Source organism: Somniosus microcephalus, unplaced genomic scaffold (genome assembly GCF_052327205.1).
Source record: "Somniosus microcephalus isolate GS21.2 unplaced genomic scaffold, FLI_Smic_1.0 unresolved_chr1, whole genome shotgun sequence".
NCBI classification, from domain to species: domain Eukaryota; kingdom Metazoa; phylum Chordata; class Chondrichthyes; order Squaliformes; family Somniosidae; genus Somniosus; species Somniosus microcephalus.
The window spans coordinates 112896812-112922511 of record NW_028225179.1 but is presented as its reverse complement, the minus strand read 5'-3'; the positions used below and the strand labels follow the sequence as shown (position 1 = coordinate 112922511).

Sequence of the window (25700 nt, the reverse complement as noted above, 5' to 3'; positions counted from 1 at the left end):
CGGGCGGGGGAGGAGTCGTCAGACACTTGGGCGGGGGGAGGAGGTCAGACACTTGGGCGGGGGAGGAGTTCAGACACTCGGCGGGGAGGAGGTCAGACACTCGGGCGGGGGGAGGAGGTCAGACACTCGGGCGGGGGAGGAGGTCAGACACTTGGGCGGGGGGAGGAGGTCAGACACTCGGGCGGGGGGAGGAGGTCAGACACTCGGGCGGGGGGAGGAGGTCAGACACTGGGCGGGGGGAGGAGGTCAGACACTCGGGCGGGGGGAGGAGGTCAGACACTCGGGCGGGGGGAGGAGGTCAGACACTTGGGCGGGGGGAGGAGGTCAGACACTCGGGCGGGGGGAGGAGGTCAGACACTCGGGCGGGGGGAGGAGGTCAGACACTCGGGCGGGGGGAGGAGGTCAGACACTCGGGCGGGGGAGGAGGTCAGACACTTGGGCGGGGGGAGGAGGTCAGACACTCGGGCGGGGGGAGGAGGTCAGACACTCGGGCGGGGGGAGGAGGTCAGACACTCGGGCGGGGGAGGAGGTCAGACACTCGGGCGGGGGGAGGAGGTCAGACACTCGGGCGGGGGGAGGAGGTCAGACACTCGGGCGGGGGAGGAGGTCAGACACTCGGGCGGGGGGAGGAGGTCAGACACTCGGGCGGGGGGAGGAGGTCAGACACTCGGGCGGGGGGAGTCGGGGGGGGAGACACTCGGGCGGGGGAGGAGGTCAGACCTCGGGCGGGGGGAGGAGGTCAGACACTCGGGCGGGGGGAGGAGGTCAGACACTCGGGCGGGGGGAGGAGGTCAGACACTCGGGCGGGGGGAGGAGGTCAGACACTCGGGCGGGGGGTGAGGTCAGACACTCGGGCGGGGGGACGGAGGTCAGACACTCGGGCAGGGGGAGGAGGTCAGACACTTGGGCGGGGGGAGGAGGTCAGACACTCGGGCGGGGGGAGGAGGTCAGACACTCGGGCGGGGGGAGGAGGTCAGACACTCGGGTGGGGGGAGGAGGTCATACACTCGGGCGGGGGGAGGAGGTCAGACACTCGGGCGGGGGGAGGAGGTCAGACACTCGGGTGGGGGAGGAGGTGAGACACTCGGGCGGGGGGAGGAGGTCAGACACTCGGGCGGGGGAGGAGGTCAGACACTCGGGCGGGGGGAGGAGGTCAGACACTCGGGCGGGGGGAGGAGGTCAGACACTCGGGCGGGGGGAGGAGGTCAGACACTCGGGCGGGGGGAGGAGGTCAGACACTCGGGCGGGGGGAGGAGGTCAGACACTCGGGCGGGGGGAGGAGGTCAGACACTTGGGCGGGGGGAGGAGGTCAGACACTCGGGCGGGGGGATGAGGTCAGACACTCGGGCGGGGGAGGAGGTCAGACACTTGGGCGGGGGGGAGGAGGTCAGACACTCGGGTGGGGGGAGGAGGTCAGACACTCGGGCGGGGGGAGGAGGTCAGACACTCGGGCGGGGGGAGGAGGTCAGACACTCGGGCGGGGGGGAGGAGGTCAGACATTTGGGCGGGGGAGGAGGAGGTCAGACACTTGGGCGGGGGAGGAGGTCAGACACTCGGGCGGGAGGAGGAGGTCAGACACTCGGGCGGGTGGAGGTCAGACACTCGGGCCGGGGGAGGAGGTCAGACCCTCGGGCGGGGGGAGGAGGTCAGACACTCGGGCGGGGGGAGGAGGTCAGACACTCGGGCGGGGGGAGGTCAGACACTCGGGCGGGGGGGAGGTCAGAGACTCGGGCGGGGGGAGGAGGTCAGACACTCGGGCGGGGGAGGAGGTCAGACACTCGGGCGGGGGGAGGTCAGACACTCGGGCGGGGGAGGAGGTCAGACACTGGGGCGGGGGGAGGAGGTCAGACACTCGGGCGGGGGGAGGAGGTCAGACACTCGGGCGGGGGGAGGAGGTCAGACACTCGGGCGGGGGGAGGAGGTCAGACACTCGGGCGGGGGGAGGAGGTCAGACACTCGGGCGGGGGGAGGTCAGACACTCGGGCGGGGGGAGGAGGTCAGACACTGGGGCGGGGGGGAGGAGGTCAGACACTCGGGCGGGGGGAGGTCAGACACTCGGGCGGGGGGAGGAGGTCAGACACTTGGGCGGGGGGGAGGAGGTCAGACGCTCGGGCGGGGGGAGGAGGTCAGACACTCGGGCAGGGGGAGGAGGTCAGACACTGAGGCAGGAGGAGGTCAGACACTCGGGCGGGGGGAGGAGGTCAGACAGTCGGGCGGGGGGAGGAGGTCAGACACTCGGGCGGGGGGAGGAGGTCAGACACTCGGGCGGGGGGAGGAGGTCAGACACTTGGGCAGGGGGGAGGAGGTCAGACACTCGGGCGGGGGGAGGAGGTCAGACACTGAGGCAGGAGGAGGTCAGACACTCGGGCGGGGGGAGGAGGTCAGACACTCGGGCGGGGGGAGGAGGTCAGACACTTGGGCGGGGGGAGGTCAGACACTGGGGCGGGGGGAGGAGGTCAGACACTTGGGCGGGAGGAGGTCAGACACTCGAGCGGGGAAGAGGTCAGACACTCGGGCGGGGGGAGGAGGACAGACACTGGGGCGGGGGGAGGAGGTCAGACACTCGGGCGGGGGGAGGAGGTCAGACACTGGGGCGGGGGGAGGAGGTCAGACACTCGGGCGGGGGGAGGAGGTCAGACACTCGGGCGGGGGGAGGAGGTCAGACACTCGGGTGGGGGGAGGAGGTCAGACACTCGGGCGGGGGGAGGAGGTCAGACACTCGGGGGGGGGAGGAGGTCAGACACTCGGGCGGGGGGAGGAGGTCAGACACTCGGGTGGGGGGAGGTCAGACACTCGGGCGGGGGGAGGAGGTCAGACACTCGGGCGGGGGGAGGAGTTCAGACACACAGGCGGGGGGAGGAGGTCAGACACTCGGGCGGGGGGAGGTCAGACACTCGGGCGGGGGGAGGAGGTCAGACACTCGGGCGGGGGGAGGAGGTCAGACACGCCGGCGGGGGGAGGTCAGACACTCGGGCGGGGGGAGGAGGTCAGACACTCGGGCGGGGGAGGAGGTCAGACGCTCGGGCGGGTGGAGGAGGTCAGACACTCGGGCGGGGGGAGGAGGTCAGACACTCGGACGGGGGGAGGAGGTCAGACACTGAGGCAGGAGGAGGTCAGACACTCGGGCGGGGGGAGGAGGTCAGACACTTGAGCGGGGGGAGGAGGTCAGACACTCGGGCGGGGGGAGGTCAGACACTCGGGCGGGGGGAGGAGGTCAGACACTCGGGCGGGGGGAGGTCAGACACTCGGGCGGGGGGAGGAGGTCAGACACTCGGGCGGGGGGGAGGTCAGACACTCGGGCGGGGGGAGGAGGTCAGACACTTGGGCGGGGGGAGGAGGTCAGACACTCGGGCGGGGGGAGGAGGTCAGACACTCGGGCGGTGTGAGGAGGTCAGACACTCGGGCGGGGGGAGGAGGTCAGACACTCGGGCGGGGGGAGGAGGTCAGACACTGGGGCGGGGGGAGGAGGTCAGACACTCGGGCGGGGGGAGGAGGTCAGACACTCGGGCGGGGGGAGGAGGTCAGACACTCGGGTGGGGGGAGGAGGTCAGACACTCGGGCGGGGGGAGGAGGTCAGACACTTGGGCGGGGGGGAGGTCAGACACTCGGGCGGGGTGAGGAGGTCAGACACTCGGGCGGGGTGAGGAGGTCAGACACTCGGGCGGGGGGAGGAGGTCAGACACTCGGGCGGGGGGAGGAGGTCAGACACTCGGGCGGGGTGAGGAGGTCAGACACTCGGGCGGGGTGAGGAGGTCAGACACTCGGGCGGGGTGAGGAGGTCAGACACTCGGGCGGGGGGAGGAGGTCAGACACTCGGGCGGGGGGAGGAGGTCAGACACTCGGGCGGGGGGGGAGGTCAGACACTCGGGTGGGGGGAGGAGGTCAGACACTCGGGCGGGGGGAGGAGGTCAGACACTCGGGCGGGGGGAGGAGGTCAGACACTCGGGCGGGGGGAAGAGGTCAGACACTCGGGCGGGGGGAGGAGGTCAGACACTCGGGCGGGGGGAGGAGGTCAGACACTCGGGCGGGGGGAGGAGGTCAGACACTCGGGCGGGGGGAGGAGGTCAGACACTCGGGCGGGGTGAGGATGTCAGACACTCGGGCGGGGGGAGGAGATCAGACACTCGGGCGGGTGGAGGAGGTCAGACACTCGGGCGGGGGAGGAGGTCAGACACTCGGGCGGGGGGAGGAGGTCAGACACTCGGGCGGGGGGAGGAGGTCAGACACTCGGGCGGGGGAGGAGGTCAGACACGGGCGGGGGAGGAGGTCAGACACTGGGGCGGGGGGAGGAGGTCAGACACTCGAGCGGGGGAAGAGGTCAGACACTCGGGCGGGCGGAGGAGGTCAGACACTCGGGCGGGGGGAGGAGGTCAGACACTCGGGCGGGGGAAGAGGTCAGACACTCGGGCGGGGGGAGGAGATCAGATACTTGGGCGGGGGGAGGAGATCAGACACTTGGGCGGGGGGAGGAGGTCAGACACTCGGGCGGGGGGAGGAGGTCAGACACTCGGGCGGGGGGAGGAGGTCAGACAATCGGGCGGGGGGAGGAGGTCAGACACTCGGGTGGGGTGAGGAGGTCAAACACTCGGGCGGGGGGAGGAGGTCAGACACTCGGGTGGGGGGAGGAGGTCAGACACTGAGGCGGGGGGAGGAGGTCAGACACTCGGGCGGGGGGAGGAGGTCAGACACTCGGGCGGGGGGAGGAGGTCAGACACTCGGGCGGGGGGAGGAGGTCAGACACTCGGGCGGGGGGAGGAGGTCAGACACTCGGGCGGGGGGGGAGGTCAGACACTCGGGCGGGGTGAGGAGGTCAGACACTCGGGCGGGGTGAGGAGGTCAGACACTCGGGCGGGGGGAGGAGGTCAGACACTCGGGCGGGGGGAGGAGGTCAGACACTCGGGCGGGGGGAGGAGGTCAGACACTCGGGCGGGGTGAGGAGGTCAGACACTCGGGCGGGGTGAGGAGGTCAGACACTCGGGCGGGGGGAGGAGGTCAGACACTCGGGCGGGGGGAGGAGGTCGGACACTCGGGCGGGGGGGGAGGTCAGACACGCGGGCGGGGGGAGGAGGTCAGACACTCGGGCGGGGGGAGGAGGTCAGACACTCGGGCGGGGGGAGGAGGTCAGACACTCGGGCGGGGGGAAGAGGTCAGACACTCGGGCGGGGGGAGGAGGTCAGACACACGGGCGGGGGGAGGAGGTCAGACACTCGGGCGGGGGGAGGAGGTCAGACACTCGGGCGGGGGGAGGAGGTCAGACACTCGGGCGGGGTGAGGATGTCAGACACTCGGGCGGGGGGAGGAGATCAGACACTCGGGTGGAGGAGGTCAGACACTCGGGCGGGGGAGGAGGTCAGACACTCGGGCGGGGGGAGGAGGTCAGACACTCGGGCGGGGGGAGGAGGTCAGACACTCGGGCGGGGGAGGAGGTCAGACACTCGGGCGGGGGAGGAGGTCAGACACTTGGGCGGGGGGAGGAGGTCAGACACTCGAGCGGGGGAAGAGGTCAGACACTCGGGCGGGCGGAGGAGGTCAGACACTCGGGCGGGGGGAGGAGGTCAGACACTCGGGCGGGGGAAGAGGTCAGACACTCGGGCGGGGGGAGGAGATCAGACACTTGGGCGGGGGGAGGAGATCAGACACTTGGGCGGGGGGAGGAGGTCAGACACTCGGGCGGGGGGAGGAGATCAGACACTTGGGCGGGGGGAGGAGGTCAGACACTCGGGCGGGGGGAGGAGATCAGACACTTGGGCGGGGGGAGGAGGTCAGACACTCGGGCGGGGCGAGGAGTTCAGACACTCGGGCGGGGGGAGGAGATCAGACACTCGGGCGGGGGAGGAGTTCAGACACTCGGGCGGGAGGAGGAGTTCAGGCACTCGGGCGGGGGGGAGGAGGTCAGACACTTGGGCGGGGGGAGGAGTTCAGACACTCGGGCGGGGGAGGAGGTCAGACACTCGGGCGGGGGGAGGAGGTCAGACACTCGGGCGGGGGGAGGAGTTCAGACACTCGGGCGGGGGGGGAGGAGGTCAGACACTTGGGCGGGGGGAGGAGGTCAGACACTCGGGCGGGGGGAGGAGGTCAGGCACTCGGGCGGGGGGAGGAAGTCAGGCACTCGGGCGGGGGGAGGAGGTCAGACACTCGGGCGGGGGGGAGGAGGTCAGACACTCGGGCGGGGGGAGGAGGTCAGACACTCGGTCGGGGGGAGGAGGTCAGACACTCGGGCGGGGGGAGGAGGTCAGACACTCGGGCGGGGGGAGGAGGTCAGGCACCCGGGCGGGGGGAGGAGGTCAGAAACTCGGGCAGGGGGAGGAGGTCAGACACTCGGGCGGGGGGAGGAGGTCAGACACTCGGGCGGGGGGGAGGAGGTCAGACAGTCGGGCGGGGGGAGGAGGTCAGACACTCGGGCGGGGGGAGGAGGTCAGACACTTGGGCGGGGGGAGGAGGTCAGATACTTGGGCGGTGGGAGGAGGTCAGACACTCGGGCGGGGGGAGGAGGTCAGACACTTGGGCCGGGGGAGGAGGGCAGACACATGGGCAGGGGGAGGAGGTCAGACCCTTGGGCGTGGGGAGGAGGTCAGACCCTTGGGCGGGTGGAGGAGGTCAGACACTTGGGTGGGGGGAGGAGTTCAGACAGTCGGGCGGGGGCAGGACGTCAGACACTTGGGCGGGGGGAGGAGGTCAGACACTTGGCCGGGGGGAGGAGGTCAGACACTCGGGCGGGGGGAGGAGTTCAGACACTCGGGCGGGGGGAGGAGGTCAGACACTTGGGCGGGGTGAGGAGGTCAGACACTCGGGCGGGGGGAGGAGGTCAGACTCTCGGGCGGGGGGAGGAGGTCAGACACTCGGGCGGGGGGAGGAGGTCAGACACTCGGGCGGGGGGAGGATGTCAGACACTCGGGCGGGGTGAGGAGGTCAGACACTCGGGCGGGGGGAGGAGGTCAGACTCTCGGGCGGGGGGAGGAGGTCAGACACTCGGGCGGGGGCAGGAGGTCAGACACTCGGGCGGGGGGAGGTCAGACAGTCGGGCGGGGGGAAGAATTCAGACACTCGGGCGGGGGGAGGAGGTCAGACACTTGCGCGGGAGGAGGAGGTCAGACACTCGGGTGGGGCGAAGAGGTCAGACGCTCGGGCGGGGGGAGGTCAGACACTCGGGTGGGGGAAGAGGTCAGACACTCGGGCGGGGGGAGGAGGTCAGACACTCGGGCGGGGGGAGGAGGTCAGACACTCGGGCGGGGAGGAGGTAAGACACTCGGGCGTGGGGAGGAGGTCAGACACTTGGGCGGGGGGAGGAGGTCAGACACTCGGGCGGGGGGATGAGGTCAGACACTCGGGCGGGGGGAGGAGGTCAGACACTTGGGCGGGGGGGAGGAGGTCAGACACTCGGGCGGGGGGAGGAGGTCAGACACTCGGGCGGGGGGAGGAGGTCAGACACTCGGGCGGGGGGTGAGGTCAGACACTCGGGCGGGGGGACGGAGGTCAGACACTCGGGCGGGGGGAGAAGGTCAGACACTCGGGCGGGGGAGGAGGTCAGACGCTCGGGCGGGTGGAGGAGGTCAGACACTCGGGCGGGGGGAGGAGGTCAGACACTCGGACGGGGGGAGGAGGTCAGACACTGAGGCAGGAGGAGGTCAGACACTCGGGCGGGGGGAGGAGGTCAGACACTTGAGCGGGGGGAGGAGGTCAGACACTCGGGCGGGGGGAGGTCAGACACTCGGGCGGGGGGGAGGAGGTCAGACACTCGGGCGGGGGGAGGTCAGACACTCGGGCGGGGGGAGGAGGTCAGACACTCGGGCGGGGGGGAGGTCAGACACTCGGGCGGGGGGAGGAGGTCAGACACTTGGGCGGGGGGAGGAGGTCAGACACTCGGGCGGGGGGAGGAGGTCAGACACTCGGGCGGTGTGAGGAGGTCAGACACTCGGGCGGGGGGAGGAGGTCAGACACTCGGGCGGGGGGAGGAGGTCAGACACTGGGGCGGGGGGAGGAGGTCAGACACTCGGGCGGGGGGAGGAGGTCAGACACTCGGGCGGGGGGAGGAGGTCAGACACTCGGGTGGGGGGAGGAGGTCAGACACTCGGGCGGGGGGAGGAGGTCAGACACTTGGGCGGGGGGGAGGTCAGACACTCGGGCGGGGTGAGGAGGTCAGACACTCGGGCGGGGTGAGGAGGTCAGACACTCGGGCGGGGGGAGGAGGTCAGACACTCGGGCGGGGGGAGGAGGTCAGACACTCGGGCGGGGTGAGGAGGTCAGACACTCGGGCGGGGTGAGGAGGTCAGACACTCGGGCGGGGTGAGGAGGTCAGACACTCGGGCGGGGGGAGGAGGTCAGACACTCGGGCGGGGGGAGGAGGTCAGACACTCGGGCGGGGGGGGAGGTCAGACACTCGGGTGGGGGGAGGAGGTCAGACACTCGGGCGGGGGGAGGAGGTCAGACACTCGGGCGGGGGGAGGAGGTCAGACACTCGGGCGGGGGGAAGAGGTCAGACACTCGGGCGGGGGGAGGAGGTCAGACACTCGGGCGGGGGGAGGAGGTCAGACACTCGGGCGGGGGGAGGAGGTCAGACACTCGGGCGGGGGGAGGAGGTCAGACACTCGGGCGGGGTGAGGATGTCAGACACTCGGGCGGGGGGAGGAGATCAGACACTCGGGCGGGTGGAGGAGGTCAGACACTCGGGCGGGGGAGGAGGTCAGACACTCGGGCGGGGGGAGGAGGTCAGACACTCGGGCGGGGGGAGGAGGTCAGACACTCGGGCGGGGGAGGAGGTCAGACACGGGCGGGGGAGGAGGTCAGACACTGGGGCGGGGGGAGGAGGTCAGACACTCGAGCGGGGGAAGAGGTCAGACACTCGGGCGGGCGGAGGAGGTCAGACACTCGGGCGGGGGGAGGAGGTCAGACACTCGGGCGGGGGAAGAGGTCAGACACTCGGGCGGGGGGAGGAGATCAGATACTTGGGCGGGGGGAGGAGATCAGACACTTGGGCGGGGGGAGGAGGTCAGACACTCGGGCGGGGGGAGGAGGTCAGACACTCGGGCGGGGGGAGGAGGTCAGACAATCGGGCGGGGGGAGGAGGTCAGACACTCGGGTGGGGTGAGGAGGTCAAACACTCGGGCGGGGGGAGGAGGTCAGACACTCGGGTGGGGGGAGGAGGTCAGACACTGAGGCGGGGGGAGGAGGTCAGACACTCGGGCGGGGGGAGGAGGTCAGACACTCGGGCGGGGGGAGGAGGTCAGACACTCGGGCGGGGGGAGGAGGTCAGACACTCGGGCGGGGGGAGGAGGTCAGACACTCGGGCGGGGGGGGAGGTCAGACACTCGGGCGGGGTGAGGAGGTCAGACACTCGGGCGGGGTGAGGAGGTCAGACACTCGGGCGGGGGGAGGAGGTCAGACACTCGGGCGGGGGGAGGAGGTCAGACACTCGGGCGGGGGGAGGAGGTCAGACACTCGGGCGGGGTGAGGAGGTCAGACACTCGGGCGGGGTGAGGAGGTCAGACACTCGGGCGGGGGGAGGAGGTCAGACACTCGGGCGGGGGGAGGAGGTCGGACACTCGGGCGGGGGGGGAGGTCAGACACGCGGGCGGGGGGAGGAGGTCAGACACTCGGGCGGGGGGAGGAGGTCAGACACTCGGGCGGGGGGAGGAGGTCAGACACTCGGGCGGGGGGAAGAGGTCAGACACTCGGGCGGGGGGAGGAGGTCAGACACACGGGCGGGGGGAGGAGGTCAGACACTCGGGCGGGGGGAGGAGGTCAGACACTCGGGCGGGGGGAGGAGGTCAGACACTCGGGCGGGGTGAGGATGTCAGACACTCGGGCGGGGGGAGGAGATCAGACACTCGGGCGGGTGGAGGAGGTCAGACACTCGGGCGGGGGAGGAGGTCAGACACTCGGGCGGGGGGAGGAGGTCAGACACTCGGGCGGGGGGAGGAGGTCAGACACTCGGGCGGGGGAGGAGGTCAGACACTCGGGCGGGGGAGGAGGTCAGACACTTGGGCGGGGGGAGGAGGTCAGACACTCGAGCGGGGGAAGAGGTCAGACACTCGGGCGGGCGGAGGAGGTCAGACACTCGGGCGGGGGGAGGAGGTCAGACACTCGGGCGGGGGAAGAGGTCAGACACTCGGGCGGGGGAAGGAGATCAGACACTTGGGCGGGGGGAGGAGATCAGACACTTGGGCGGGGGGAGGAGGTCAGACACTCGGGCGGGGGGAGGAGATCAGACACTTGGGCGGGGGGAGGAGGTCAGACACTCGGGCGGGGGGAGGAGATCAGACACTTGGGCGGGGGGAGGAGGTCAGACACTCGGGCGGGGCGAGGAGTTCAGACACTCGGGCGGGGGGAGGAGATCAGACACTCGGGCGGGGGAGGAGTTCAGACACTCGGGCGGGAGGAGGAGTTCAGGCACTCGGGCGGGGGGGAGGAGGTCAGACACTTGGGCGGGGGGAGGAGTTCAGACACTCGGGCGGGGGAGGAGGTCAGACACTCGGGCGGGGGGAGGAGGTCAGACACTCGGGCGGGGGGAGGAGTTCAGACACTCGGGCGGGGGGGAGGAGGTCAGACACTTGGGCGGGGGGAGGAGGTCAGACACTCGGGCGGGGGGAGGAGGTCAGGCACTCGGGCGGGGGGAGGAAGTCAGGCACTCGGGCGGGGGGAGGAGGTCAGACACTCGGGCGGGGGGGAGGAGGTCAGACACTCGGGCGGGGGGAGGAGGTCAGACACTCGGTCGGGGGGAGGAGGTCAGACACTCGGGCGGGGGGAGGAGGTCAGACACTCGGGCGGGGGGAGGAGGTCAGGCACCCGGGCGGGGGGAGGAGGTCAGAAACTCGGGCAGGGGGAGGAGGTCAGACACTCGGGCGGGGGGAGGAGGTCAGACACTCGGGCGGGGGGAGGAGGTCAGACAGTCGGGCGGGGGGAGGAGGTCAGACACTCGGGCGGGGGGAGGAGGTCAGACACTTGGGCGGGGGGAGGAGGTCAGATACTTGGGCGGTGGGAGGAGGTCAGACACTCGGGCGGGGGGAGGAGGTCAGACACTTGGGCCGGGGGAGGAGGGCAGACACATGGGCAGGGGGAGGAGGTCAGACCCTTGGGCGTGGGGAGGAGGTCAGACCCTTGGGCGGGTGGAGGAGGTCAGACACTTGGGTGGGGGGAGGAGTTCAGACAGTCGGGCGGGGGCAGGACGTCAGACACTTGGGCGGGGGGAGGAGGTCAGACACTTGGCCGGGGGGAGGAGGTCAGACACTCGGGCGGGGGGAGGAGTTCAGACACTCGGGCGGGGGGAGGAGGTCAGACACTTGGGCGGGGTGAGGAGGTCAGACACTCGGGCGGGGGGAGGAGGTCAGACTCTCGGGCGGGGGGAGGAGGTCAGACACTCGGGCGGGGGGAGGAGGTCAGACACTCGGGCGGGGGGAGGATGTCAGACACTCGGGCGGGGTGAGGAGGTCAGACACTCAGGCGGGGGGAGGAGGTCAGACTCTCGGGCGGGGGGAGGAGGTCAGACACTCGGGCGGGGGCAGGAGGTCAGACACTCGGGCGGGGGGAGGTCAGACAGTCGGGCGGGGGGAAGAATTCAGACACTCGGGCGGGGGGAGGAGGTCAGACACTTGCGCGGGAGGAGGAGGTCAGACACTCGGGTGGGGCGAAGAGGTCAGACGCTCGGGCGGGGGGAGGTCAGACACTCGGGCGGGGGAAGAGGTCAGACACTCGGGCGGGGGGAGGAGGTCAGACACTCGGGCGGGGGGAGGAGGTCAGACACTCGGGCGGGGAGGAGGTAAGACACTCGGGCGTGGGGAGGAGGTCAGACACTTGGGCGGGGGGAGGAGGTCAGACACTCGGGCGGGGGGATGAGGTCAGACACTCGGGCGGGGGAGGAGGTCAGACACTTGGGCGGGGGGGAGGAGGTCAGACACTCGGGCGGGGGGAGGAGGTCAGACACTCGGGCGGGGGGAGGAGGTCAGACACTCGGGCGGGGGGTGAGGTCAGACACTCGGGCGGGGGGACGGAGGTCAGACACTCGGGCGGGGGGAGAAGGTTAGACACTTGGGCGGGGGGAGGAGGTCAGACACTCGGGCGGGGGGAGGAGGTCAGACACTCGGGCGGGGGGAGGAGGTCAGACACTCGGGTGGGGGGAGGAGGTCAGACACTCGGGCGGGGGGAGGAGGTCAGACACTCGGGCGGGGGGAGGAGGTCAGACACTCGGGTGGGGGGAGGAGGTGAGACACTCGGGCGGGGGGAGGAGGTCAGACACTCGGGCGGGGGGAGGAGGTCAGACACTCGGGCGGGGGAGGAGGTCAGACACTCGGGCGGGGGGAGGAGTTCAGACACTCGGGCGGGGGGAGGAGGTCAGACACTCGGGCGGGGGGAGGAGGTCAGACACTCGGGCGGGGGGAGGAGGTCAGACACTCGGGCGGGGGGAGGAGGTCAGACACTCGGGCGGGGGGAGGAGGTCAGACACTTGGGCGGGGGGAGGAGGTCAGACACTCGGGCGGGGGGATGAGGTCAGACACTCGGGCGGGGGAGGAGGTCAGACACTTGGGCGGGGGGGAGGAGGTCAGACACTCGGGTGGGGGGAGGAGGTCAGACACTCGGGCGGGGGGAGGAGGTCAGACACTCGGGCGGGGGGAGGAGGTCAGACACTCGGGCGGGGGGGAGGAGGTCAGACATTTGGGCGGGGGAGGAGGAGGTCAGACACTTGGGCGGGGGGAGGAGGTCAGACACTCGGGCGGGAGGAGGAGGTCAGACACTCGGGCGGGTGGAGGTCAGACACTCGGGCCGGGGGAGGAGGTCAGACCCTCGGGCGGGGGGAGGAGGTCAGACACTCGGGCGGGGGGAGGAGGTCAGACACTCGGGCGGGGGGAGGTCAGACACTCGGGCGGTGGGGAGGTCAGAGACTCGGGCGGGGGGAGGAGGTCAGACACTCGGGCGGGGGGAGGAGGTCAGACACTCGGGCGGGGGGAGGTCAGACACTCGGGCGGGGGGAGGAGGTCAGACACTGGGGCGGGGGGAGGAGGTCAGACACTCGGGCGGGGGGAGGAGGTCAGACACTCGGGCGGGGGGAGGAGGTCAGACACTCGGGCGGGGGGAGGAGGTCAGACACTCGGGCGGGGGGAGGAGGTCAGACACTCGGGCGGGGGGAGGTCAGACACTCGGGCGGGGGGAGGAGGTCAGACACTGGGGCGGGGGGGAGGAGGTCAGACACTCGGGCGGGGGGAGGTCAGACACTCGGGCGGGGGGAGGAGGTCAGACACTTGGGCGGGGGGGAGGAGGTCAGACGCTCGGGCGGGGGGAGGAGGTCAGACACTCGGGCGGGGGGAGGAGGTCAGACACTGAGGCAGGAGGAGGTCAGACACTCGGGCAGGGGGAGGAGGTCAGACAGTCGGGCGGGGGGAGGAGGTCAGACACTCGGGCGGGGGGAGGAGGTCAGACACTCGGGCGGGGGGAGGAGGTCAGACACTTGGGCGGGGGGGAGGAGGTCAGACACTCGGGCGGGGGGAGGAGGTCAGACACTGAGGCAGGAGGAGGTCAGACACTCGGGCGGGGGGAGGAGGTCAGACACTCGGGCGGGGGGAGGAGGTCAGACACTTGGGCGGGGGGAGGTCAGACACTGGGGCGGGGGGAGGAGGTCAGACACTTGGGTGGGAGGAGGTCAGACACTCGAGCGGGGAAGAGGTCAGACACTCGGGCGGGGGGAGGAGGTCAGACACTGGGGCGGGGGGAGGAGGTCAGACACTCGGGCGGGGGGAGGAGGTCAGACACTGGGGCGGGGGGAGGAGGTCAGACACTCGGGCGGGGGGAGGAGGTCAGACACTGGGGCGGGGGAAGGAGGTCAGACACTCGGGCGGGGGGAGGAGGTCAGACACTCGGGGGGGGGGAGGAGGTCAGACACTCGGGCGGGGGGAGGAGGTCAGACACTCGGGTGGGGGGAGGTCAGACACTCGGGCGGGGGGAGGAGGTCAGACACTCGGGCGGGGGGAGGAGTTCAGTTACACAGGCGGGGGGAGGAGGTCAGACACTCGGGCGGGGGGAGGTCAGACACTCGGGCGGGGGGAGGAGGTCAGACACTCGGGCGGGGGGAGGAGATCAGACACGCCGGCGGGGGGAGGTCAGACACTCGGGCGGGGGGAGGAGGTCAGACACTCGGGCGGGGGAGGAGGTCAGACGCTCGGGCGGGGGGAGGAGGTCAGACACTCGGGCGGGGGGAGGAGGTCAGACACTCGGACGGGGGGAGGAGGTCAGACACTGAGGCAGGAGGAGGTCAGACACTCGGGCGGGGGGAGGAGGTCAGACACTTGAGCGGGGGGAGGAGGTCAGACACTCGGGCGGGGGGGAGGTCAGACACTCGGGCGGGGTGAGGAGGTCAGACACTCGGGCGGGGGGAGGAGGTCAGACACTCGGGCGGGGGGAGGTCAGACACTCGGGCGGGGGGAGGAGGTCAGACACTCGGGCGGGGGGGAGGTCAGACACTCGGGCGGGGGGAGGAGGTCAGACACTCGGGCGGGGGGAGGAGGTCAGACACTCGGGCGGGGGGAGGAGGTCAGACACTCGGGCGGTGTGAGGAGGTCAGACACTCGGGCGGGGGGAGGAGGTCAGACACTCGGGCGGGGGGAGGAGGTCAGACACTGGGGCGGGGGGAGGAGGTCAGACACTCGGGCGGGGGGAGGAGGTCAGACACTCGGGCGGGGGGAGGAGGTCAGACACTCGGGTGGGGGGAGGAGGTCAGACACTCGGGCGGGGGGAGGAGGTCAGACACTTGGGCGGGGGGGAGGTCAGACACTCGGGCGGGGTGAGGAGGTCAGACACTCGGGCGGGGTGAGGAGGTCAGACACTCGGGCGGGGGGAGGAGGTCAGACACTCGGGCGGGGGGAGGAGGTCAGACACTCGGGCGGGGTGAGGAGGTCAGACGCTCGGGCGGGGTGAGGAGGTCAGACACTCGGGCGGGGTGAGGAGGTCAGACACTCGGGCGGGGGGAGGAGGTCAGACACTCGGGCGGGGGGAGGAGTTCAGACACTCGGGGAGGAGGTCAGACACTTGGGCGGGGTGAGGAGGTCAGACACTCGGGCGGGGGGAGGAGGTCAGACTCTCGGGCGGGGGGGAGGAGGTCAGACACTCGGGCGGGGGGAGGAGGTCAGACACTCGGGCGGGGGGAGGATGTCAGACACTCGGGCGGGGTGAGGAGGTCAGACACTCGGGCGGGGGGAGGAGGTCAGACTCTCGGGCGGGGGGAGGAGGTCAGACACTCGGGCGGGGGGCAGGAGGTCAGACACTCGGGCGGGGGGAGGTCAGACAGTCGGGCGGGGGGAAGAATTCAGACACTCGGGCGGGGGGGAGGAGGTCAGACACTTGCGCGGGAGGAGGAGGTCAGACACTCGGGTGGGGCGAAGAGGTCAGACGCTCGGGCGGGGGGAGGTCAGACACTCGGGCGGGGGAAGAGGTCAGACACTCGGGCGGGGGGAGGAGGTCAGACACTCGGGCGGGGGGAGGAGGTCAGACACTCGGGCGGGGAGGAGGTAAGACACTCGGGCGTGGGGAGGAGGTCAGACACTTGGGCGGGGGGAGGAGGTCAGACACTCGGGCGGGGGGATGAGGTCAGACACTCGGGCGGGGGAGGAGGTCAGACACTTGGGCGGGGGGGGAGGAGGTCAGACACTCGGGCGGGGGGAGGAGGTCAGACACTCGGGCGGGGGGAGGAGGTCAGACACTCGGGCGGGGGGTGAGGTCAGACACTCGGGCGGGGGGGACGGAGGTCAGACACTCGGGCGGGGGGAGAAGGTCAGACACTTGGGCGGGGGGGAGGAGGTCAGACACTCGGGCGGGGGGAGGAGGTCAGACACTCGGGCGGGGGGGAGGAGGTCAGACACTCGGGTGGGGGGAGGAGGTCAGACACTCGGGCGGGGGGAGGAGGTCAGACACTCGGGCGGGGGGAGGAGGTCAGACACTCGGGTGGGGGGAGGAGGTGAGACACTCGGGCGGGGGGGAGGAGGTCAGACACTCGGGCGGGGGGAGGAGGTCAGACACTCGGGCGGGGGAGGAGGTCAGACACTCGGGCGGGGGGAGGAGTTCAGACACTCGGGCGGGGGGAGGAGGTCAGACACTCGGGCGGGGGGAGGAGGTCAGACACTCGGGCGGGGGGGAGGAGGTCAGACACTCGGGCGGGGGGAGGAGGTCAGACACTCGGGCGGGGGGAGGAGGTCAGACACTGGGGCGGGGGGAGGAGGTCAGACACTCGGGCGGGGGGATGAGGTCAGACACTCGGGCGGGGGAGGAGGTCAGACACTTGGGCGGGGGGGGAGGAGGTCAGACACTCGGGTGGGGGGAGGAGGTCAGACACTCGGGCGGGGGGAGGAGGTCAGACACTCGGGCGGGGGGAGGAGGTCAGACACTCGGGCGGGGGGGAGGAGGTCAGACATTTGGGCGGGGGAGGAGGAGGTCAGACACTTGGGCGGGGGGAGGAGGTCAGACACTCGGGCGGGAGGAGGAGGTCAGACACTCGGGCGGGGTGGAGGTCAGACACTCGGGCCGGGGGAGGAGGTCAGACCCTCGGGCGGGGGGGAGGAGGTCAGACACTCGGGCGGGGGGAGGAGGTCAGACACTCGGGCGGGGGGAGGTCAGACACTCGGGCGGGGGGGAGGTCAGAGACTCGGGCGGGGGGAGGAGGTCAGACACTCGGGCGGGGGGAGGAGGTCAGACACTCGGGCGGGGGGAGGTCAGACACTCGGGCGGGGGGAGGAGGTCAGACACTGGGGCGGGGGGAGGAGGTCAGACACTCGGGCGGGGGGGAGGAGGTCAGACACTCGGGCGGGGGGAGGAGGTCAGACACTCGGGCGGGGGGAGGAGGTCAGACACTCGGGCGGGGGGAGGAGGTCAGACACTCGGGCGGGGGGAGGTCAGACACTCGGGCGGGGGGAGGAGGTCAGACACTGGGGCGGGGGGGAGGAGGTCAGACACTCGGGCGGGGGGAGGTCAGACACTCGGGCGGGGGGAGGAGGTCAGACACTTGGGCGGGGGGGAGGAGGTCAGACGCTCGGGCGGGGGGAGGAGGTCAGACACTCGGGCGGGGGGAGGAGGTCAGACACTGAGGCAGGAGGAGGTCAGACACTCGGGCAGGGGGAGGAGGTCAGACAGTCGGGCGGGGGGAGGAGGTCAGACACTCGGGCGGGGGGAGGAGGTCAGACACTCGGGCGGGGGGAGGAGGTCAGACACTTGGGCGGGGGGGAGGAGGTCAGACACTCGGGCGGGGGGAGGAGGTCAGACACTGAGGCAGGAGGAGGTCAGACACTCGGGCGGGGGGAGGAGGTCAGACACTCGGGCGGGGGGAGGAGGTCAGACACTTGGGCGGGGGGAGGTCAGACACTGGGGCGGGGGGAGGAGGTCAGACACTTGGGCGGGAGGAGGTCAGACACTCGAGCGGGGAAGAGGTCAGACACTCGGGCGGGGGGAGGAGGTCAGACACTGGGGCGGGGGGAGGAGGTCAGACACTCGGGCGGGGGGAGGAGGTCAGACACAGGGGCGGGGGGAGGAGGTCAGACACTCGGGCGGGGGGAGGAGGTCAGACACTGGGGCGGGGGAAGGAGGTCAGACACTCGGGCGGGGGGAGGAGGTCAGACACTCGGGGGGGGGGAGGAGGTCAGACACTCGGGCGGGGGGAGGAGGTCAGACACTCGGGTGGGGGGAGGTCAGACACTCGGGCGGGGGGAGGAGGTCAGACACTCGGGCGGGGGGAGGAGTTCAGTTACACAGGCGGGGGGAGGAGGTCAGACACTCGGGCGGGGGGAGGTCAGACACTCGGGCGGGGGGAGGAGGTCAGACACTCGGGCGGGGGGAGGAGATCAGACACGCCGGCGGGGGGAGGTCAGACACTCGGGCGGGGGGAGGAGGTCAGACACTCGGGCGGGGGAGGAGGTCAGACGCTCGGGCGGGGGGAGGAGGTCAGACACTCGGGCGGGGGGAGGAGGTCAGACACTCGGACGGGGGGAGGAGGTCAGACACTGAGGCAGGAGGAGGTCAGACACTCGGGCGGGGGGAGGAGGTCAGACACTTGAGCGGGGGGAGGAGGTCAGACACTCGGGCGGGGGGAGGTCAGACACTCGGGCGGGGTGAGGAGGTCAGACACTCGGGCGGGGGGAGGAGGTCAGACACTCGGGCGGGGGGGAGGTCAGACACTCGGGCGGGGGGAGGAGGTCAGACACTCGGGCGGGGGGGAGGTCAGACACTCGGGCGGGGGGAGGAGGTCAGACACTCGGGCGGGGGGAGGAGGTCAGACACTCGGGCGGGGGGAGGAGGTCAGACACTCGGGCGGTGTGAGGAGGTCAGACACTCGGGCGGGGGGAGGAGGTCAGACACTCGGGCGGGGGGAGGAGGTCAGACACTGGGGCGGGGGGAGGAGGTCAGACACTCGGGCGGGGGGAGGAGGTCAGACACTCGGGCGGGGGGAGGAGGTCAGACACTCGGGTGGGGGGAGGAGGTCAGACACTCGGGCGGGGGGAGGAGGTCAGACACTTGGGCAGGGGGGAGGTCAGACACTCGGGCGGGGTGAGGAGGTCAGACACTCAGGCGGGGTGAGGAGGTCAGACACTCGGGCGGGGGGAGGAGGTCAGACACTCGGGCGGGGGGAGGAGGTCAGACACTCGGGCGGGGTGAGGAGGTCAGACACTCGGGCGGGGTGAGGAGGTCAGACACTCGGGCGGGGTGAGGAGGTCAGACACTCGGGCGGGGGGAGGAGGTCAGACACTCGGGCGGGGGGAGGAGGTCAGACACTCGGGCGGGGGGGGAGGTCAGACACTCGGGCGGGGGGAGGAGGTCAGACACTCGGGCGGGGGGAGGAGGTCAGACACTCGGGCGAGGGGAGGAGGTCAGACACTCGGGCGGGGGGAAGAGGTCAGACACTCGGGCGGGGGGAGGAGGTCAGACACTCGGGCGGGGGGAGGAGGTCAGACACTCGGGCGGGGGGAGGAGGTCAGACACTCGGGCGGGGGGAGGAGGTCAGACACTCGGGCGGGGTGAGGATGTCAGACACTCGGGCGGGGGGAGGAGATCAGACACTCGGGCGGGTGGAGGAGGTCAGACACTCGGGCGGGGGAGGAGGTCAGACACTCGGGCGGGGGGAGGAGGTCAGACACTCGGGCGGGGGGAGGAGGTCAGACAATCGGGCGGGGGAGGAGGTCAGACACGGGCGGGGGAGGAGGTCAGACACTGGGGCGGGGGGAGGAGGTCAGACACTTGAGCGGGGGAAGAGGTCAGACACTCGGGCGGGCAGAGGAGGTCAGACACTCGGGCGGGGGGAGGAGGTCAGACACTCGGGCGGGGGAAGAGGTCAGACACTCGGGCGGGGGGAGGAGATCAGATACTTGGGCGGGGGGAGGAGATCAGACACTTGGGCGGGGGGAGGAGGTCAGACACTCGGGCGGGGGGAGGAGGTCAGACACTCGGGCGGGGGGAGGAGGTCAGACACTCGGGCGGGGGGAGGAGGTCAGACACTCGGGTGGGGTGAGGAGGTCAGACACTCGGGCGGGGGGAGGAGGTCAGACACTCGGGCGGGGGGAGGAGGTCAGACACTGAGGCGGGGGGAGGAGGTCAGACACTCGGGCGGGGGGAGGAGGTCAGACACTCGGGCGGGGGGAGGAGGTCAGACACTCGGGCGGGGGGAGGAGGTCAGACACTCGGGCGGGGGGAGGAGGTCAGACACTCGGGCGGGGGGGGAGGTCAGACACTCGGGCGGGGTGAGGAGGTCAGACACTCGGGCGGGGTGAGGAGGTCAGACACTCGGGCGGGGGGAGGAGGTCAGACACTCGGGCGGGGGGAGGAGGTCAGACACTCGGGCGGGGTGAGGAGGTCAGACACTCGGGCGGGGGTGAGGAGGTCAGACACTCGGGCGGGGTGAGGAGGTCAGACACTCGGGCGGGGGGAGGAGGTCAGACACTCGGGCGGGGGGAGGAGGTCGGACACTCGGGCGGGGGGGGAGGTCAGACACTCGGGCGGAGGGAGGAGGTCAGACACTCGGGCGGGGGGAGGTGGTCAGACACTCGGGCGGGGGGAGGAGGTCAGATACTTGGGCGGGGGGAAGAGGTCAGACACTCGGGCGGGGGGAGGAGGTCAGACACACGGGCGGGGGGAGGAGGTCAGACACTCGGGCGGGGGGAGGAGGTCAGACACTCGGGCGGGGGGAGGAGGTCAGACACTCGGGCGGGGTGAGGATGTCAGACACTCGGGCGGGGGGAGGAGATCAGACACTCGGGCGGGTGGAGGAGGTCAGACACTCGGGCGGGGGAGGAGGTCAGACACTCGGGCGGGGGGAGGAGGTCAGACACTCGGGCGGGGGGAGGAGGTCAGACACTCGGGCGGGGGAGGAGGTCAGACACTCGGGCGGGGGAGGAGGTCAGACACTTGGGCGGGGGGAGGAGGTCAGACACTCGAGCGGGGGAAGAGGTCAGACACTCGGGCGGATGGAGGAGGTCAGACACTCGGGCGGGGGGAGGAGGTCAGACACTCGGGCGGGGGAAGAGGTCAGACACTCGGGCGGGGGGAGGAGATCAGACACTTGGGCGGGGGGAGGAGATCAGACACTTGGGCGGGGGGAGGAGGTCAGACACTCGGGCGGGGGGAGGAGATCAGACACTTGGGCGGGGGGAGGAGGTCAGACACTCGGGCGGGGGGAGGAGATCAGACACTTGGGCGGGGGGAGGAGGTCAGACACTCGGGCGGGGCGAGGAGTTCAGACACTCGGGCGGGGGGAGGAGATCAGACACTCGGGCGGGGGAGGAGTTCAGACACTCGGGCGGGAGGAGGAGTTCAGGCACTCGGGCGGGGGGGAGGAGGTCAGACACTTGGGCGGGGGGAGGAGATCAGACACTCGGGCGGGGGAGGAGGTCAGACACTCGGGCGGGGGGAGGAGGTCAGACACTCGGGCGGGGGGAGGAGTTCAGACACTCGGGCGGGGGGGAGGAGGTCAGACACTTGGGCGGGGGGAGGAGGTCAGACACTCGGGCGGGGGGAGGAGGTCAGGCACTCGGGCGGGGGGAGGAAGTCAGGCACTCGGGCGGGGGGAGGAGGTCAGACACTCGGGCGGGGGGGAGGAGGTCAGACACTCGGGCGGGGGGAGGAGGTCAGACACTCGGTCGGGGGGAGGAGGTCAGACACTCGGGCGGGGGGAGGAGGTCAGACACTCGGGCGGGGGGAGGAGGTCAGGCACCCGGGCGGGGGGAGGAGGTCAGAAACTCGGGCAGGGGGAGGAGGTCAGACACTCGGGCGGGGGGAGGAGGTCAGACACTCGGGCGGGGGGAGGAGGTCAGACAGTCGGGCGGGGGGAGGAGGTCAGACACTCGGGCGGGGGGAGGAGGTCAGACACTTGGGCGGGGGGAGGAGGTCAGATACTTGGGCGGTGGGAGGAGGTCAGACACTCGGGCGGGGGGAGGAGGTCAGGCACTTGGGCCGGGGGAGGAGGGCAGACACATGGGCAGGGGGAGGAGGTCAGACCCTTGGGCGTGGGGAGGAGGTCAGACCCTTGGGCGGGTGGAGGAGGTCAGACACTTGGGTGGGGGGAGGAGTTCAGACAGTCGGGCGGGGGCAGGATGTCAGACACTTGGGCGGGGGGAGGAGGTCAGACACTTGGCCGGGGGGAGGAGGTCAGACACTCGGGCGGGGGGAGGAGTTCAGACACTCGGGCGGGGGGAGGAGGTCAGACACTTGGGCGGGGTGAGGAGGTCAGACACTCGGGCGGGGGGAGGAGGTCAGACTCTCGGGCGGGGGGAGGAGGTCAGACACTCGGGCGGGGGGAGGAGGTCAGACACTCGGGCGGGGGGAGGATGTCAGACACTCGGGCGGGGTGAGGAGGTCAGACACTCGGGCGGGGGGAGGAGGTCAGACTCTCGGGCGGGGGGAGGAGGTCAGACACTCGGGTGGGGGGAGGAGGTCAGACACTCGGGCGGGGGGAGGTCAGACAGTCGGGCGGGGGGAAGAATTCAGACACTCGGGCGGGAGGAGGAGGTCAGACACTCGGGCGGGGGTGAGGAGGTCAGACACTCGGGCGGGGGGAGGAGGTCAGACTCTCGGGCGGGGGGAGGAGGTCAGACACTCGGGCGGGGGGAGGAGGTCAGACACTCGGGCGGGGGGAGGTCAGACAGTCGGGCGGGGGGAAGAATTCAGACACTTGGGCGGGAGGAGGAGGTCAGACACTCGGGTGGGGCGAAGAGGTCAGACGCTCGGGCGGGGGGAGGTCAGACACTCGGGCGGGGGAAGAGGTCAGACACTCGGGCGGGGGGAGGAGGTCAGACACTCGGGCGGGGGGAGGAGGTCAGACACTCGGGCGGGGAGGAGGTAAGACACTCGGGCGTGGGGAGGAGGTCAGACACTCGATGGGGAGGAGATCAGACACTCGGTGGGGGGAGGTGATCAGACACTCGGGCGGGGAGGAGATCAGACACTCGGGCGGGGAGGAGGTCAGACACTCGGGCGGGGGGAGGGGGTCAGACACTCTGGCGGGGAGGAGGGCAGTCACTCGGGCGGGGAGGAGGTCAGACACTCGGGCGAGTGGAGGAGGTCAGACACTCGATGGGGAGGAGATCAGACACTCGGTGGGGGGAGGTGATCAGACACTTGGGCAGTGGGGGCAGGAGGTCAGACGCTGGGCAGGGGGAGGAGGTCAGACACTCGGGCGGGGGAAAGAGGTCAGACACTCGATGGGGAGGAGATCAGACACTCGGTGGGGGGAGGAGGTCAGACACTCGGGCGGGGAGGAGGTCAGACACTCGGGCGGGGAGAAGGGCAGTCACTCGGGCGAGTGGAGGAGGTCAGACACTCGATGGGGAGGAGATCAGACACTCGGGGGGGGAGGAGGTCAGACACTCAGGCGGGGAGGAGGTCAGACACTCGGGCGGGGAGGAGGGCAGTCACTCGGTCGAGTGGAGGAGGTCAGACACTCGATGGGGAGGAGATCAGACACTCGGTGGGGGGAGGAGGTCAGACACTCAGGCGGGGAGGAGGTCAGACACTCGGGCGGGGAGGAGGGCAGTCACTCGGGCGAGTGGAGGAGGTCAGACACTCGATGGGGAGGAGATCAGACACTCGGTGGGGGGAGGAGGTCAGACACTCAGGCGGGGAGGAGGTCAGACACTCGGGCGGGGAGGAGGGCAGTCACTCGGGCGAGTGGAGGAGGTCAGACACTCTGGCGGGGAGGAGGTCAGACACTCGGGCGGGGAGAAGGGCAGTCACTCGGGCGGGGGGAGGAGGTCAGACACTCTGGCGGGGAGGAGGGCAGTCACTCGGGCGGGGAGGAGGTCAGACACTCGGGCGAGTGGAGGAGGTCAGACACTCGATGGGGAGGAGATCAGACACTCGGTGGGGGGAGGTGATCAGACACTTGGGCAGTGGGGGCAGGAGGTCAGACGCTGGGCAGGGGGAGGAGAACAGTTACTTGGGCAGGGGTGGAGGTCAGAGAGTTGGTTGGGGGGAGGTGGTCAGGCACTTGGGCGGGGGGGAGGTGGTCAGAAATTTGGGCGGGGGTGGGGGATCTGGGTCAGGTACTTGTGCAGGGGTAGAATGTTAGATACTTGGGGGAGTTAGTCAGGAACCGGGGCTGTGGGTGGTGGGAGGTGGTCAGAAACTTGGGCGGCGGAGGGAAGGAACTTGTTTGGGGGGTCGGAGATTGTCTGAACTGGCGAGGTTGAGCCCAGTCTGTTCCCTGCGAACTGTCTTCTGTCCGGAGTCGGCAGTCAGAATGGCTCGAATCACACTTTACAAAGTCAATGATTACGTAGGCAGGGAGGATCCAATTCCACACTCCAGAGAAACTGCTGGGTGTGTCTTCTCCTCCAGGGGGGACCAATCAGCAATCAGGACTTGTCATCCAAGCGGACCAATCAGAGCTTCTGGTGTTGCAAATAAACACGTCTTTGAAAAAGTCTCTTTTGCGATTTGGCGCATTTCCCAGTGGCAACAAACTCCTCCTGGCACAAACTTTTTCTAACAAACTGTGCCCTGAAATTCCACGGGGGTTGGTCCGGTTCCCCCCGCCGTAACTTCGGCAAAAACATCTGAAGAAACGGCACAAAAGGAACCGCCGGTCTCCTGCTGGAGTTAGAGGAGAACCACCGAGCAATTTAACGGCTGGTTTCCCTGCTTCCTGCCGCTATTGCTGTCCGGGTCAGTTGATGCAAAAACACAATTCCGGTGAAGTTAAGGATCTGAGGGGACCTGTGGAAAAACAGAAACACGCATGGTGCCTGACTTCATCAGTATGGATACAACTGGTGACGGCGGTGTTCCGAGGGAACACATTGAAAAGCAGACAAGGTTCAGTTCCAATTGTTCCACTAGTCAAACAGGTAGAAAGAGATAATAACTGCCTATCCACGTGGATCATTTCTCAATCTAATATTGCAGAATAAGTTAGACAAGTCTGATCTTCTCATCAGTTCGTACGCACCCACCCCCCTCTCTCCAATATTTGCCTTTCTCCTCTCAACCTGAAGCTTTCTGGTCGCTTAATCTCGCTTCAGACCATTAGCATACACAAGTAACATCTGCAAAACCTGCAGAGATATTTTAGATTTTGAGTAAAATTAGTCCCAGAAGTCAATTTTTGGTAAGCTAATTGTTTACTGCAAGCAGTGGTGTAAAATTGTTCTTTTACCGCCCCCCCCCACACCAAGGCTGGTTGTTCCTATACAGCATATTAAAGGATACAGTCACATTATTTATAATATTCATAACACAGAAGAATGATCATACCTTTCCTTCACAAACATCCTTAACATCAATCCACGCTGAATTTGCCACCATTTCTGTTTTGCCTCCGACATTTATGTAATAGTAGAGAACAAGACGGAACGCTGGCACCATGGCGACGCTCAGTGTGAGCGGAAGTTTGGTCAATCCCGTTTTCAAAATTCTATCCATTTCTCGCACTTTGCCTTTGCTTATAATCTGCGGAAACAGGAACTACAATGTCAGAATCTGGAGAAACAACAATCTCATATAATGTTCACAGTGCAAGGTGGCCTGTGTACGTGCATGGGCTTGGGTGTCTGTGTATGTGTGCACGTGTGTTTGTCCGTTCGCGTACATGTGTGTTGTGTGCATTATGTGTGTGCTTTTGTTATATTCTTTCATGTGATGTGGGCGTCGCTGGCAAGGCCAGCGTTTATTGCCCATCCCTAATTGTCCTTGAGAAGCTGGGGCTGTGTCACCTTCTTGTACCGCTGCAGTCCATGTGGTGATACTTCTTTGCAGCGGTTTGGTACAACTCACAGAGCAGTTAAGAGTCAACCACATTGCTGTGGTTCTGAAGTCATGTTTAGGCCAGACCGGGTAAGGACGGCAGATTTCCTTCCCTGAAGGACATTAGTGAACCAGATGGGTTTTTATGACAATCCGATAGTTTCATGGTCACCATTGGCTTTTTATTCCAGATTTATTTAAATAACTGAATTTAAATTCCCCAGCTGCCATGGTGGGATTTCAACTCACGTCTCCGCATCATTAGGCCAAGTCTCAGGATTACTAACTCAGTAACGTAAGCTGTGAGAGTGTGTGAGAGGGTGTGAGAGAGAGTGTGAGTGTGTGAGAGAGAGTGTGAGAGAAAGTGAGAGAGAGAGTGAGAGAGAGAGTGTGAGAGAGTGTGTGTGAGAGTGTATGTGAGTGTGTGTGAGTGTGTGCGTGAGAGAGAGTGAGGGAGTGTGAGAGATTGTGAGAGAGTGTGAGAGAGTGTGAGAGAGTGTGAGTGTGTG

The 25700-nt window shown here is 68.9% G+C and overlaps 1 protein-coding gene across 1 annotated transcript in view; it reads right to left on the bottom strand.

Moving 5' to 3' along the window:
* The window catches only part of LOC147095717 (complement C4-like), a 383861-nt gene that overhangs the window by 196001 nt on the left and 162160 nt on the right, over window positions 1-25700 (bottom strand). Inside the window, exon 13 of the mRNA XM_085973700.1 lies at window positions 24703-24897. Coding sequence (XP_085829826.1) covers window positions 24703-24897 — 195 coding nt within the window. The remainder of the gene's footprint in view (window positions 1-24702; window positions 24898-25700) is intronic.